Source organism: Sturnira hondurensis, unplaced genomic scaffold (genome assembly GCF_014824575.4).
Source record: "Sturnira hondurensis isolate 20B ecotype Veracruz unplaced genomic scaffold, ASM1482457v3 Scaffold0022215, whole genome shotgun sequence".
NCBI lineage: Eukaryota > Metazoa > Chordata > Mammalia > Chiroptera > Phyllostomidae > Sturnira > Sturnira hondurensis.
Genome location: NW_028094846.1, coordinates 1971543 through 1988198, shown reverse-complemented (window position 1 = coordinate 1988198; position 16656 = coordinate 1971543). Strand labels below are relative to the sequence as shown.

The following is a 16656-nucleotide window of genomic DNA, read 5'->3' as shown; positions in this document are numbered from 1 at the left end:
GGACCCCAGTTAGCCTCCCAGAAACTGGGTTTCTGAGGGAAGCTTCAAGCACTGGCCGTGCCGTCTGTGAGCCTGGGGAAGAGGAGGGTCTGGGAGCCGCAGAGTTACCGTCTACTCTGAGGGCGACAGACACGCTACATCGCATGTACCGCATCGTTGCAACAGCCACCAGGGAACCCTCCCTCCCACACTGGAAGACACATGGGCAGTTCCCTATGGTTTAAAAGCATTGTCACACCTAGAGCACCTCTACAGTTCGGTCTCTCGATCCCTGGGTGCCAGAGGCTCTGCCACCTTCCAGAGACGCTGGAAGCTGCTGCGGTCGCTCACCTGGCACCGGGGAGCGAGGGCGGACTCAGTCCCCCCACTTCGCTACGCCGTGTCTCTGCCCAGCACAAGGAGACGAACACCCAGTTCCCTGTCCCCGCCCATCGGCTGTCCTGGAACCCCCACGTTCCCCATCACTGGGGGCCCTGCTTCTGCCCGCCAGTCTCTGACACAGTGACTTCCAGTGCCTCACTCAACAGGGGCTCAAGGGGCACACCCTGCACCCGCCTGCACGTGTCCAGACACCCGCGGAAACTTGGGGTGTGCGACTCGGCGGACAGAGTTCTGTGGGTCCCAGCTGGACCGGAAAGAATTTGGCCAGAAATGCAAAAACTGGGAAGTGACCAAACGCACACGTGAAAACAGTTTTACTTCCCACCAGGGTGGCGTTTGGTGCCTCTTGAAATACGTTGCACCGTGAGCCGTGCTGAAACCAGGGGCGAGGGAGTGGGGTCTGTTGCTATAGATAAACACGTTATTTTGGGACATCTTCGCTGCGAGGTGCACACAGACGGCCAGGAGTAGGTGTTCATGGAATGGATTCAGAAAGCCTGACTCATGGCAACGTGCCCCGCCCCCAAAAAGCCTGCAGCCTCGGGAAAGGAGCCCCCGAAGAGGGACAGCTGCCCTCTGCCCGTGACAATCTGTGTCGTTCGGAAATAACAGATGACCTTTCACCCACAGCCCCAGTGTTCGCCCTCCAAGGCCAGGCAGTTCAAAAGAGGGGGGAAGAACCACCGCCTGGCAGAGGTCCCGCACTGCTGACTGCTGGCCAGGGGGCGACGTCACCGCCCCCTTCACGGACCTGTCCCTTCTCTCTCCAGTGTCCCCATCGACAAGGTGCCCAGCAGATTAGTAGTTACACCCTCAGAAGGGGGTGTGTTTTAAGCCCAGTGAGCAGCTTCTCCCTCTGCTCACCCCAGGCGGGGTTCCGTAAGCGGCGGGGTGCTCGATGTTGGGGGGAACGGGGTAGAGCAGAAAGACTCGGAGGACTGGAATAGAGAAAGAACAGTGTTCTTTATGGAGTAGATGAGAGATGGCCAAGCAGGGGTGACCTTCGGCAGTGACCCAGGGCCACTTCCCCTCAGTCTGGGACACGGAGGCCATTCTGGGACACGGAGGCCATTCTGGGACACGGGGTGATGGTCTCGGTCCTCTGGCTGCTCCACACCATTTCTGCGTCACCGGCCTGCTGGCTCGGTCACTCTGTTACTCATTCACCCAGGAAGTGGCCAAGTCACAGAGGCCTGGCTTCACTGCACCTGCGTCACCCAGGAAATGGCCAAGTCACAGAGGCCTGGCTTCACTGCACCTGCGTCACCCAGGAAATGGCCAAGCACAGAAGCCTGGCCTCACGAGCAGCCTGGCCTTGGTGAAGGCCGAAAGCAACCCCGAGTGAGGCCACACGCCGACAACGGAACGTAAAATGCCCTGAAAACCCGCAGCTCCCCGCCCTGCCCCAGGAGACCTGTCTTTCATCAGACACCAGTGTTTCCGGCAATCACAGACGCTGAGGAACCAGCCCCGCCATCATCGCCGCCCCCAAGACCAGTCCCCGACACCGGACACACAAAGCCCATCACAGCCAAACACGGGAAGGGAACTGTGTTTTCGGCATCCGTCTCCTTTTCCCGTATCAATGCTGGATCTTACCACGTCGGGTAAACCTGCGGGGGGCGAAAGCTTCGTCCTCTCACTCCTTTGCCCCCCTCCCCACCCACCCCTGCCCTCTGACCTCGGAGGCGGGCATGGGATCACTCACTTCATCAGGGCAACCCAATGAGCTGGAGCCCCAGGGGGAAAGCGTCCCTTGGTTCTGGGCCTCCCCACCCCCTCCCGGATCCAGAACCCCCTACTCAGATGTGCGACTGTATGCACAGACAACACCCACCCTACAGTTGGGATCTGGGGGCACAGGAACCACCTGACCCCCTCCATCTGGTTCACCGGTAACCGCAGGAGACCCCAAAACCACAACTCTCCTTCTCCTCATCGCCCCCCACCCGCCCCCAGCAAACTGTACCAATAACAGTAAATCAACCCTGACACTCTGAGGACCTGCCTGGTCCTTCTGCTGGGAGCACCTCCCAGGCTCTTCCTTCCCCAGCGTTTCTTAAAATCCTCAACAAGGATAGGTTTGTGGACATCAGAGAGAGAAGGAGTGGGGAGGGAAGGTGGGGGGAGGGGAAGAGAGAGAAACACTGATGTGAGTTCGAGAGAAACCTGGATTGGCGTGCATGCCCCAGCCGGGGATCAAACCTGCAACCTTTTGGTAAACGGGACAGCACTCAACCCACTGAGCCGCCTGGCCAGGGCCCATCATTCTTACTGCTCATCATCTCGTTTGCTCATCTGCCTCTTCCCTCGTTGGGCAGCGCTCTCCTGTGACCGCCGTGTTCTCTGGAAGGAGCTGAGGACCAGCCACTTCCTCTCCCAAACTCCAGTTGATCGAAAGCCCCGCGCTGCTTCATCTTCAAGTTTAGCCTCTGCCACATCTTTATAAGGTTCCAGAATAGTTACACGAACAAGTTAGGTAGAACTGAACACGGAGGAGGAAAGCGAAAACAAAGCTAAAGAGACAGGAAGGACAACTGAGAACTACACTCACAATCAAAGGCAGACCCGCAACATGACCCCTCGTTCTCCCCGACTCAGACAGCAGTTAACGCGTTCGGAACACCCAGCACCTCCCCCACCATGGTCAGGTCTGCTGAGAACTCGCTCCCATCATCCTAAGGTCGTAAAACCCTGCTCACTGCTCTAACCGAAACTCGATGTGATTACATTAGGACAGTCACACGGGCAGCGTCACGTAAAACCTAATCGTCCACTGTCAGAGGTCAATAAAGGATGCCTAATACTGGGAGGGGGTCCTCAGGAAACAGCGGTGTACACACGCGTTTCTAAGAAAACAAGAACACCGCGGAGATAAAGGAAAGGAGAAATAAAACGAGATGGAAGTGGGAAGCACGGAGCAGCCCTGTCTGTCCCGGCTCACGACATTTTTAACTGTTACCAAAGTAATAACACTCGGGGCACCCTTCTAATCGTGCACATGTGCACAGGCAGCAGCATGGGACCTAAGGATGGCCCGTGACACCAGAGGGTAGAGCTATCCCCCTCCCCCCACACGATCTCAGGCTCGCACGGGATGGACACAAGTGCCACACTGCTCTCACAGCCGCGCGCTCATTCCATCTGCCCGGCACACCACCCCCCCCCACACACACAGCCTGAGCCCAGACATCCACCTGGTGCGGGAGCTCAGTTCATGCCCACCTCACTTGCTGGGACCGCAAGAAGTATTTCCAGTCTCTGAGTCAAGCCAGCTTCCGGGATCCGCCCTGGCTGGAGCGGCTCAGTGGATTGAGCGCTGCTGGCCTGTGAACCAGACCAAAAACGTCACCAGTTCGATTCCCAGTTAGGGCATGTGCCTGGGTTGCGGGCCAGGTCCCCAGTAGGGGGCGCCCAAGAGACAACCGTACATTGATGGTTCCCTCTCATTCTCTCTCCCTTCAACTCTCTCTAAAAATAAATAAAATCGTTAAATTAAAAAAAAGTTTCCAGCGTCCTTGCGGCCAGAGACTGGGTGTGTGTTGACACCATGTCAAAAAGGGCTCCCTCCTCACTGTCCTCAAGCTCCCTTCTGGGATGCATAGCTCTCTCAGCACAATGTGCAGGGGAGCGGTGGCCTTTCTGAAGACCACCCATGGGCCCCTGCCCTGCAGGGAAGCCCTCTGCCCCCACTGGACGGGGGAGAAGGAAAAGACAGACTGAACCACCTCCTAAACGTTATTAAAAGTTCTTTTACATGCTGTCTTTTTGCTCATAGACACGATTACATGAACCAGAAAAAGACTGCAGTCAAAACCCAGGACGCTCAAAACCCCAAATACCGTGTATCCTGAGAAACCACGGACAGTAACGTTCTTTGCAGGGATGATGTCTTCCAGCAAGAACAGAAAACAGGTGGCCGCAGCCCGGGCAGGAGCGCACCTCCGCAATCGCCGCCGCACCCCCCCCCCACCCCACAATACTGCTGGTGAGGCTGATTTCCCAGGTCTCAAGGAGACGGCTATTTATTTGGCTCAGGTAAAACCACCTCATCCTGTTCACTGTGGCACAGCTACGATGATGTCACATCTCAAGGGACATGGGCCCTGAGGAGCCCTGGGTAGGGGGAAAAAAAGTGTTTCCCAAGAGGGTAACAATGATATAAAAAGGACAAGCCATGGTTGGTGTGGCTCAGTGGATTGAGTGCCAGCCAGCCTGCAAACCAAAAGGCCACCAGTTCGATCCCCAGTCAGGGCACACGCCTGGGTTACGGGGCAGGTCCCCACATGCCTTCCTCTCTCTCTAAAAATAATTAAGTAAATATAATGTTTTTAAAAATGACAATACCTGTGCTTAAATGTATGTCATTGAAGTGAGAGAGGTTTAGGAAAAAAACAAATGGTGCTGAGGAAGGTTGCTAAACTAGGATTTCTGTGTGCACATTTCACGGGTGTATTTCACGTTTATTCCACACACCAGGTGCCCTACCAGGAGGTAGGGTAGGGCCCCCCCGGGCTGGGCTGGGCGCTGGGACGGCAGGTGCACCTGCCCGTGTGGTTCCCCTGAGACTCAGGAGCAGAGTGGGCTTCTGGTCCCTGGGGCCAGGCTGGTGGGTTTCAGTACCCCCGGCACCCAGCTGCTCACATCTCTTAACGCAGCCCCTGAACTTCCCTGTTACATTCTCCACTGGAGGCTGGAGATAATTACACTTTTACCTCTCCGGACTCTTAGAAAGATTAAAGAGTTAATAAGCATAAGGCACAGTCAGTGTTTGGAACGCACTAGCTATTATTAGTAGAAGTATTTGAAGAAGAAACAGGCCATAAACAGATCATTTCCGCCCGTACTCAGTGATGTAAGGAAAATAAGACAGGCAGCCCTCCACCAGCATTATAATCAAGTTTTCACAAGAGCACATGTTACTCCTGATTAAAAAAAACGTGGAGAAACGTGATAAAAGTCCTTTCGAATTAATTAAAAACTTGTGCCACCCCTGGAAACACCTGCGAGCCAATGACCCCTGACCCTCCCACTTCGAGCTCCACAGAATTCGCTGGGGTTTGGCTATAAATACAGGGTTCACCGAAAGCTGACTTTTCCACGCTCTTAGACAATAACTTTGAATACAAACTAGCACCGTTTAAATTCACAGGCTGAAGTTTTCTGTCCTTGTCCCGAGGTCCAGAACAGGCACGCACAGTCCCCCTCCCGTGCCCGGCCACATGTCCGCACTCCCGCGGCAGGCGGGGCAGAGTGTGCCTCCTGCTGCAGCGCTGCCCACCACCGGCCAGCGGTCACTCTGCTGACAGCAACGCCGGTGAAGACCAGCGGCACCGTCACCCCAGAACTACACGTCAGGTGACCTGGCCAGATCTTGAATTCTGATGGCACAATGAAAAGAAGTAAAATAAAATAAAATGACCGAGAGGAGCCCCCATAAAACTCAGTCCCACATAAGGGGCCTCGTCACATCCATTCGAGTGTTCGGAGCACCTGTGTTCGAGGCACAGTGAGCGGAGAGGAGGCCCCTCAACTCCACCCACCGGGAGGACGACAGGCAAGTCAGCAGCAGCCCCAGGGTGGCCGGAGGGAAGGACGCGAGGCTGAACCTCAATGCAGACAGGGGTGGAGTGACAGAGACGCGTCCTTGGGCTTCGAGGCGACCAGATAAGAGGGCAGGGGACACGTCAGGTGAAGCGGAGTCAGGTCTGGAGGTGCCGGGGTGGTGGAGGTGGCCTCTCTGAGATGGGAAAGGACGGGCCAGGCACGTGGGGGTGACAGGAAGGCCGGCTCCCATGGGAGGCGAGGCTCACAGCCAGACCCAATGGCCACGGAATAATTCCAGGGCGTGGCAGCCGGTGAGAGTCGCATTTTTACAGCCGCCGTCAGCGGTGATTCGGAGGAAGTAGTCCAAGAGGACCCGCTGGTGGCTGGGAAATCTGGCCACTGAGGAGGAACGAAGCGGGAACCTGTGGACTCAGGGGAGGAGGTGAGGCGGGGGTGATTCGGGGAGAAGCGCAGGCCTCTGAGTGGGTGTGGGAGGAGGTGGGAATGCTGGAGAGGGGCAGAGCCCGCTCGGGCCCCCGTCCTCTGATTCGCGTGGTCAGAAAGCGTAGGCCGTGCTCAGGTTTTAGGGTCTAGTTCTGAATAAACTTAGTTCACCAACATCAGGCAGCACCAGCCCCGCCTGGTGTGGCTCAGTGGACTGAGCGCCGGCCTGCGAACCGAAGGGTCATCGGCTCAATTCCCAGTCAGGGCACATGCCTGGGATACAGGCCAGGTCCCCAGTGGGGGGCGTGCAACTGATGACTGATGCCTTTTTCTCTTTCTCTAAAAATAAATAAATTTTAAAAAAAAACAAACCCCCAGGCTGCAGTGCCTGGGAGACAGTGGAGTAAGTGGGGAAGGAGGCAGGACAGGCCGGCATGCCTCCCCTGGCACCAGTTGCAGCTTTGGGACCCAGCCTGGAGCCCTGCCTGTGCCAGAGGCTGGGCACTGGAAGATGGGGGCCCGCCTCCTGGGACCCTGGAGCCCAGAGGTCACCAGAGGGTGGCTGCCCCCCGTGGGAGAAGGCTAACGTTTTGGCTGAGCAGACCTTCTCTGAACACCAGCCACATGGCCAGACGCCGTGTCAGCCCTGGGCTCGCGCTCACCCAGACGAGGCAGACCAGACAGGGACACCACCAGGCCAGGTCCTCACTGAATGCAGCGGGACCCCCAGCATGCACTCTGTAAGAAACCGGTCACTACGGACTGAATGGGCAATGGGTGGCCTTGCGTCCAGCGGCCGTCCCGGTGACAGCTCCAGCGGAGGACGTGAGACCTGGATAAAGGGGCAGCAGGGTTTTCCGGGTCCTCGTGGCTGTCAGGCTCACGTGCCCAGTTAGAGGCGGATGGCGAGACGGCCAAAGGGCCCACTGGGCTGGCAGCAAAGAAGCCCTTTCCCAGCTGTGAGGTGCGTCTCAGTCACTGCCTGGGAGAGCGACACTGCGAAGCCTCAGTTCTGTCCCCCCACCAAGGCCCACCCCACGAAGACACGGCCAAGGAGGTCAGTGCCAGCCCTGTCCCCTCAGAGGACAACGTCATCTCCTGGCCACATTCTGCAGAGGCCTGGGCTCCGTCCTGCGCTTCCTCCTGGAAGGGCACTCACTAGTCCTCTGGTTCGAACACTGACTGATCACAAGAGCCCGTTTCCAGCCCCAGAAAAGACTGGGTCCACAGGAGGCACCCCTCCCTGAGCCAGCCTCCTCCCCACACTCAGCTCTGGGGAAATCTGGAGAAAGTTCCTCAGACAGCCAAGATGCCATCCAGCGGAGGTGCACACCCTTGGAGGCCTGCCCAAGACAAGGGTCTGGCCCACTGCGCCCGCCCCCGTGGGCACAGATGGGGCAGGCCACCCGGGCCTTGGGCTCTGCCCTGGGTCCTCAGGTCTCACCCTGCTCGGAGCTCCTGCTTGTCCCCAAGCCTTTCCTGGGTAGGCGAACTCCCCAACTGCTCCGGTGCACAGACTGTCTACATTGCTTTCGTCACTCAAAGGACACGTTTTGGACGGCAGCACCTGGGATCAACTGCTGTTTCACAGCAGACACAAAAGTGTGTAATGCAGGTAAGTGTGTAATCCTTCTTGCACCTGTGTTGGTGCAAGAAGGAGCACTAGCAACCCCAGTGTTTGGGGATGACACGGACAGTCAAGCCTTGGGAAGTGTCTCTGCTGTGCCGAGTCACCGATTCAATAAGGGCCCGGCCGGCTCCCTGCAGCCACGCCACGCTCGAAGGACCGACCGAGCTGCCCGCCGCCCAGGCGGCCGTTCCGCTTGGCGCTGTCCCGGCTCCTCCGGTCCACACTCTGAGCCTCAACATGCTGACAGCAAGTGCCCGACGCACAGAGACTTTTCCTCTGAAGATGACGGTCCACCTCCCACTGAAACAGGAAAGATCGACCCTCTGGTTTAAAAAGACTGACCTTTCTAACAGTTCCTGAGTGGAAAGATCCAGCCCTGATCAACGACCGTTTAGCTAAACAAACAGCCGGCATCTGCAGTAAGAGCTGCACAGCAAGGTCTTAAGGCTACGCTCCAGTTGGTCTTTATTTTCTTAAAGGCACCTTAAAAGGGCACCAAAGCCACCTCACACGCACACACACCGACCTGACCCCTGTGGCTGACAATGGACAGGCAGAACCGCCAGGGGAAGGGACCCCAGGAGGAAGTCCCAATAAGGGCTAAAACAACAGGTTCAATTTTTAAAAAGATTTTACTTACTTTTTAGAGAGAGAGGAAGGGAGGGAGAAAGAGAGGGAGAGAAAAATCAGTGTGTGAGAAAAACATCAATTGATTGCCTCGTGTACACACACCCCCAACTGGGGATGGAACCCCAACCCAGGCATGTGCCTTGACTGGGAATTGAAATGGCAACCTTTTGGTTTGCAGGCCAGCACTCAATCCTCTGAGCCACATCAGCCAGGGCAAAAGCAACAGGCCAAAATGCTGTCGGGGAGGAGCCCTCTGCACACACCTGCGGAGCCGTGGACTTCTGGCAGGATGGGCCCGAGCAAACAGAACGTCTGCTGAGGTGTGACCGATCAGCCCTGCCGCCCAGAAATTAAGTGGGCCAGAAAGCCAGGCCAGCGGCTTTCACCGGCCTGCCGGTGTGAACAACGGAACAGCGCAGCCCCCAGCCACCTCCACTCGCGAAATACTCACGCCTCCACCACGGACGTAGCAGGCAACATTCTTATCAACGCCCCAGGATAACATGTCACACAGCACACAAAGGGCCCTGGTGGAACCCTCTGTCATCAAGACCGTCCTCTTCCGAAGGGAAGTGCGGGACGCACAGGTTGCCAGGGAAAGGCACCCCTGGGCACGGGCTCTGCGGAGGGCAAGGGCGAGTGCGGCAGGTCCACGGAGAGTCTGCACACGTGCCCTGCCGTATCCTAAGGACTGACTGTGTGAAAATAACTATTAAAAAAATAGAAGCCCGTGTTATGTTTGGAACGATCATTTTTAACAGCCAGGGGGCAACAATGCAACTCTTCTCTCGAACGAGTACCCTCTCCTGATCGTGACATGGGATTCTGAAAGCACGTGCAATTCATTTTCAAACCAGCCCAGGATCAAACCACTGCTTAGGAGGGGCCGAAAGCCCAGTGCTCCATGCGGTTGGTCAGGTCACTCAGGTAACTGTGTTCAACAGCCTGGTGACGGTCCTTCCCCGGCTGTAGGTCCGTGGGCTTTCTCTGCGTGACCCTCGTGTCAGGCTTCGACTCCTGCATGTGCACGGATGGCACGCTGGTTAGGGCTTCCTGTGAATGCCTGACAACTATCACACCTTTACTTGGTCTTTGAGAAAAATCTTGTCTTTCCCTACTCGTTGTCATGGAAACTTTGCTGTTACTTGCTCATTTGAAAATATTTCACCTTGAAAAATGAAGTTCTGACTTGCTGTGTTATGTAGGATTGAAAGAAACTACTACCTGTATTTAAATGATCAAACTGTCTGCTACAAAGATACGTGAAATTGCTCCCATCATTAAGCAACTTTGTTGCCAAAAACTATGTTGCACCTGTAAAACTGAAAAACATAAAAAAAAAAAACCTTTAAATGGGGCACCTCAGTTTCCAGAAACAACTGACGGACAACAGGGAAAATGAAAATTTTCTAGCTGGTTTTTAACAAAAGCCACAGCATACTTGGGCAATGGCACTACTGTGATTTGCAAACCCCGGAAAAGGTGAGTCTCTTATGCTTGGTTCCTTTTAGGCGATAACTCTTTCCAACGTGATGGCCATCAAATCAACACTCAGGAAGACTCACGGAGAGCCAAACCTCAGTCAGCCTCGAACTGTCCCAACGACAAATATCACCCATATCATCCAAGATCCATAAATCTCATGCATGAAACAAGTTGTTTAAAAACAAAACACTTTTTGTCACAAATAGAAAATATTTTTGCAAGAACCAAAGCCTTTATACCATTAAAACCTATCTTAGTGTTTGCTTCACTTCCCTCATCCTTTTCTAGTTCTTATTTTGGGGCTTTCGGAGTCACATATGGCTTATACTTCTGTAATTCATATGTACACATACATGATACATTATAAGATAATCAAGTGCTTTAATGATTAATCAGCTTAAAGATGAGTACGGTTTAGCAGACAGAGCACGGGCACCCATGCACGTGAAGAACACACCCTCCAACCTCTTTTATCGATTAAAAAAATTCTCATGTCTAAAAGACCTTGGAGCAGTCCCAAGGGCGCCATCTCAGACCCCACCAACAGAAAGGTCAGGTCTTCAGCAGTGAAATCCCCCAGTACAATCTGCCTCCGTCACAGAATCCCCTAAGAGCCACATGGAACAAAGCGGTGACAACGCCAGGCACTCAGGCTAAGCAAACACCACTCTAGAGAGCCGTGAGCTAGAGCCAGGGGGCGACAGGCCGTGGGCGTCCGCACCACACTGCAGGGACACTCTGCAGCTGCCCGCAGGCCCGAGAGGGTGGGACCCCAGGACGGCAGGTTGTCTGCATCCCGCCCAGGGAACCCGAGAACCTCGGGCCGGGAAACCAGCGACTGCAAGGTCCCTGGGAGGGCGCAGGGTGTGACTGGCATAGAGAGCGCCTGGGGACAGCGGCGGCCCACGTCACTGCAGGACTCGATGACCCTGGTGGCAATTCGGGTGGTAGAAAGCACACGATGCCAGCTCTGAGAAAACAGAAGGACCTGCCCCGCTCCCTGGCTCTGGGGGCCCCTGATAGAAGGAGGGTGTGGACTGGGCAACTTGGCCAGACAGGCGGCAGCTGAGGTTCTGGGAACAGCACTCAGGGGTCTGGAGTGGGTCGCCCCCTGAAGCAGATGCTGACTTAGGGTGGAGCTAACTGACAGCCCACACCTCAGAGGGGACAGAGGGACTGCACTGTCCCCTCCTCATTTGGGCTGCTCAGTCAGACCAGCCTCCCTGAAAGGACCTCTGAGGATCCGTCACTGCTCTTGGAGACGGCTCAGTAAAGGACAAATCTGGATTCCTGTTCAAGTATTTCCAGCCGGGTGACCTCAAGGCCAAGGCCGTCCTAACCTTATCTCTCAAAGTCATCTATCAACGGGGAGGGCACCTCGGGACTTCAGAGGGAGTAGGCCTCCGGGCTCCTCGGCCGGAGTGGTTCAAGCCGCTTCCAGCTACAGGACACCGACCACCAGACACTTGCCCTTGTGCTCCCGAGCAGGTAACACAGCGTCCTGCAGAGTGGCAGCCACGTGACAAACACCCACGCGGTACATGCTCCACCGGGGCCGAGGCTCTGAAGCAGCAGCTCCGCGGATGAGGGTTTGGAGCGTCCTTCATTTCTGAGCCACTGCCACGGGAACGACAGTCACATGCGGTTCCACCCGCGGCCTGAAATCCTAATTCCAAGAATCTCATGGGTTAAAAACTAGACGGGAAACTGCGAATTATGGTCTGCCCGAACGCAACTCAACAAATGCCCTAATAACGGGCACGAAGGCACGAGCGGGACACTCAGAACTTTCATTACCGCCGGCACCTCTGCACAGTCCCTGCGAGGCTAAATCCACGGAAGCATCCAAGGCAAAAAGGGACTCTGATTAAACGGAAACAGGGAACAAGGTCTCCCGGAGGGAGTTATTCACAGAACCGCGGCTTCAAAGGTCAAGGGGCCGCTTCAAAGAGGGGCTGGTGAGCCCAACCAGCAAGGAAGGCAGCCCCCTAGATGTGTCTTTTTGTGTTTGGGTGTCGGGAAGGAGTTAAGTGTGGGAAAATAAAGTCCAGGACCATAGTCAGGGGGCCCGGGGACCCGCACTGTGTGGAAACTCTGCCCTTCAGTCCAGGGATGGGACGTCATCCAAGGTTTCCAGGAAGGCGAGGAAGACTGCCCCGGCCCCAGGGCAATGAGGACGTCACAAGGACAGGACAGCAAGGTGAACAGGACAGGAGATGATGGCGAAGAGGCTTACACAGTTTTCCCCCCATTCCGAGGCTGCTTCTTGCTCCTTTTCTAGACCCATCCCTTAGGGGGAAACTCGAGAATCTGTTTTTTCACACAGATCAGAATAACTCTCTCACCCTACCGCAGCCACGTGAACAGGCGATTTTCACACCGACTGGCCAGGTCAGCCCAGCAGAGTTTCCTGGGAGAGTTGGAAGCCATCTTCACTCGAAAAACACACTAGCAAAGGTGGTCTGTGCAACGAATGGCACTCAGAAAGTTTCACCCTCCCCCACCAGAATCCTTTAGTCTGAGATAAAACACACTCCCTCGGGCAGCCACAGCACCGAGACCAATGAGAGCCCCGGAGAGACAACCAGGGAGCACGTTTTCCTTCTAGGGGTTGGGGTGGAGGTGGGGGACCACTGCCCAGGTCCCTGCCTTTCCGCTTCCAGTCCCACACCTTGGAAACCAGTCTGACGCCTTTCCTCCAGGTAGCCCCTTTCCAAGGGGAAGCTGCAAATATGTGCCCCACCCCGCCCCCAGCACTCAGCCCCGCCCCTCAAGCCCGAGGCAATTCCTCTTCCACAAGGCAGCAGTGTCAGGAGCCACCCAACCGGCACTGGCTGGGCCCCAGATCCAGGTCTGAACACATTCTGTCTCCTCTAAGTGATGAGACTGCGTGTCGGGCCCCAGAGGCTCTGAGCTTCCACCTCTCATTTTTGTCATTTTTGATGATGCTCTCAGGCCCTCTTGCCTTCATCCCGGGCATCAGCCTTGCTTCCAGACTGCCCAGCACTACAGTGCTCGGGCCTGAGACTCCGGGAAGTGGAGCTTGCTGCTGCTGACCGTCCTCGGAAAAGAGAAACTGGGAATTTGTTGAAGGAAAGGCAGTTAGGGACCGTAACAGCAGAATAGAGATATAACCACAACACAGCGCAACGACAACGTGGAATTGTAGAGGGCCAAGGCTCTTTAAGTTAAAAAAACTACAGAACAGCCCTGAGTGGTGTCACTCAGTGGCTTGAGCGACCTCCCACAAAGCAAAAGGCTTTGCTTTTTGCTTTGCGGGTTCCATTCCTGGTCAGGGCACACACGTGGCTTGTGGGCCGGGTCCCCAGCTCCGGGCGTGAGAGAGGCCACTGATCCATGTTTGCCTCCCACACTTTCGCCCTCCCTTCCCCTCGCTCTAAAAACAAAGTCTTTTTAAAAGATCATAAAACCACCTGAAGCAACAACAAAGTACTTATTAGTGTCAAAAAATTTACAACGAGCTTTGAAACAGGCATGAAAAGAGACCCTTTCCTGGGAGTTTCAGTAATTGTCATCCTTGGTAAGAAATAGGGACATCAGAGTTGGCTACACACACCCCCCCAATAATGGCTCACGGACTCCCCTCCCGTTTGACAGTTTATCAGCTTAGACGAGGAACTGAGAATGGGTGGGGACAGAAGGACAAGGAGAGCGGTGTTCTAGGACCTCGTCCCACCTCCGCAGTGACTCGACTATTTCGGTGATGTACCCAGGAGTTTTGGCTTCTAAACGCTGCACTCCTCAGCCAGCTTCAGCCTCAACGCTGCACTCCCCGCCGCAACGCCCCCAGGACCGACCCGAAGGCTAACATCTGGACCCAATCACGCAGCAGGCACTGAGGCAAACGCAGCCTGAACAAACCGGGGGGGGGGGGAAGTCCCGTGAACAGGAATGCGCCACGGAAAGAACAATTTTGAAAAAGAGTTACAGCTTCCCGAAAGAGCGGGCATCCTGCTTTGGCTTTGAATTACTGGTAACAGTACCACTGGTAAAGCATACCGGGGGGGGGGGGGGGGGGGTTTTTTTTTTAAAATGCATTCGACCGGGGCAAATGCGGCAGAAATTTATGGGACCANNNGTAGCAAACTTAAACAATACGGCAGGCCCCCCCCCCCCCCCCCGCCTCCCGCGCCAGCTGCCCAGTTTGCTCCAAAGCCAAACAGACCTAGAGGGGAAATGTGGGACCGAAAGGGAGGGGCCACGGCAGAGTCGGCCCGGGCAGAAAACCTCGTGGTGGCTTCGCATGGCGCCGGCAGCCTTGCACTGGGCTCTCGGGCCTGGAGGCGCCAGCCCTAGCCGAGCTCGACCCCGGCAGGTGGCGCCCACCTCTGGCCGGGGCCCCAGGAGGAGTTCCCGACCAAGTTAGAGGTGGCTGAACGTCAAGGGAAACAGTGGGCACCTCTTAAAGGCAAAGAAAGAAACAGCTGGGAGGTACCCACCCTCGTCCACCTGCAGAAATGGCCCGGGGTGCTCGAGGGGAGCATTTCCCTCTCCTCCCCGCTCGCGGGTAACACCAAGACGACGGACTCCGGGAGAGCCCGACACCCGCAGGAGGACCCCTTTCCGAGGGCGCCGGCGCGTTGGCCCCGGCGTCCGAGAGCGCGGAGCTAGTGCAACTTTCTCCTGGAAGCCCGCCACGTTTCCTCTGTAACCACAAAACGGGAAGCCCCGGCCATTCTCATCTCGCCGATGTCACCGCACCTCTGTGGCTCTCAGGATTTCACTCGGAAAGCCCCGCGATCCCCAGCCCAAACAGGGCTCGTCGCCCCGTACGCTCTCGTAGCCTCCGGTCCGGTCTCAGCTCGCTCTGCCCTCGGCAGGCGGCTGCGCCGCTGGGCGCACAGCCACGAGACCCCGGAGGAGGAAGGCGTGGGGGGCTCGCTGGAGACCCGGCTCCGAGCCCTGTCCCCAACAGGGCGCTGACTTGTAAAACAATAAGCATCCGCCTCCTCTGCCCCTCCCCCACAGGACCCCGGCCACGAGTTACCGGCGCCAGGGGGGCGAAAGAAGAACCTGCGCTGGGTGGCTGGCACCCCGGACCTGCCACGGCCCCAGCGCCTGCCCGCTGTGCCCGCAGCGCCCCAAGTCCGCGCTGGAGACCCAGCGCTGGAGCGCGGCCAGCCGCGAGGCGCACGGGCCACGCGGTGGCTGAAGCAGCTGACACGGCCCGCAGCCACCGGGGAGGGAGAGAGACCGCGGCCCGCCGTACCTTGCCGCTGGCCGTGCCCCCGCTGACGCCGATCAGGAAGGGCTCGCCGCCTTCGGGCTGCTGGTGGCTCTTAAGGGTCTGCTCGCTGTCCCCGGCCATGGTTCGCTCTGCCCCTCCTCCGCGGCCTGTGCGCGCGGACGCACGCGCCCTAGCTTCCTGCTCCCTCCGCCCCGCCGCCGGCCCCTGGGAGGCCGCCGCCAGCCGCTCGGAGCCGGTGTGGGCCGCGGTCCCGGAGGAGCGAGCGTCTGCCTCTGCGCGCCCCGGTGGCCCGCTTACATCCCCGGCGGCGGGCAGCGTGATGCCGCTGCTCCAATCCGGCGGGCGGCGCGCTGCGATTCGCCAGGGGGAGGCGGCCGGCGTCTGGCCCAGCCCCGGCCCGCCCGCAGGCCCCGGAGGGTGCGAGCCGACCCCCTCCCCCTCCCCTCCCCTCCCCGGCGGTTAAGCCTCCCCTGCGACCTTGGGCGGGCCGCGCTTTAACTAGGTGGAAATTCACCACTTTTTTCGAAAGGCATAAAATGCTGGAGGGGAGGATCCCATCGTGGAGGGCATGCCCAGGGTTAAGGAGCAAAATTAGAACCCGCGCGGGAGGTTGGGGTGAAACAAAGAGTTACCGCGTTCACCCGCGGTCCGGGCTACAGACGCGTTTTCCAAAAATGAGTATTTTCCCTTCCCGTTGGCCAAAATGTTAGCCCCTGGCTTGAAACATTCGCCTCTCAACCACCAAACACCATCCCCCTTAACAGGCGACCGGGTGGAGCAGGGTTATTTGAGGGCGCCCTGCCTCCCCAAATCGGCGCCCTTTCAAACAGCCCTTAGAAATGCGAAATGCCGAGATTCCTGCGGAGCCAGGGTTTGTGAGAACAGGCACGGAATACTTAATGCCATGCTGAGTAACTTTGACTGGGCTGGTTTTCCAGAGGCGGGCCTGTCGGGTTAGGAAGGCAGCATTTGACCTGGACTCGGAGCCGCCTCCACCGCGGGGGCCCGGGCGGTTTCCCGAGCCTCCGCGTCCTGCTCACCCGGAGTGAGGGGCACGGGTGCAGGGTCGGGTTGTCGGGAGTTGTACGTGAACTGTTGTACTGGGAGTTCTGAGAGTGGGCCTGGACTCCAGACCGCGTGTAGGTGTTCCAAGAGAAAAAGGCCCACACTGGAAAGGGGACTGTCATTGGGGCCGGGGCACAGACTTCCCCGTCTGTCACTTCCAGCCCCGATCTCTGCGGACCCCAGGCTGGGATTCAGGCGCTGGTGGGGGTCCCTCAGTCTAAGAGGAGGTAAGGCAATAGAATCCTCTTTTAAAACTTAGTAAATT

General features: G+C 57.1%; 1 protein-coding gene across 1 annotated transcript in view; it reads right to left on the bottom strand.

Annotated features, from left to right (window-relative positions):
• Positions 1 to 15641, bottom strand: part of UCK2 (uridine-cytidine kinase 2) — a 38116-nt gene extending 22475 nt beyond the window's left edge. The window contains exon 1 of the mRNA XM_037034895.1: positions 15348 to 15641. Coding sequence (XP_036890790.1) covers positions 15348 to 15446 — 99 coding nt within the window. The 5' untranslated portion in view covers positions 15447 to 15641. The remainder of the gene's footprint in view (positions 1 to 15347) is intronic.
• Between the last annotated feature and the right edge of the window lie 1015 nt (positions 15642 to 16656).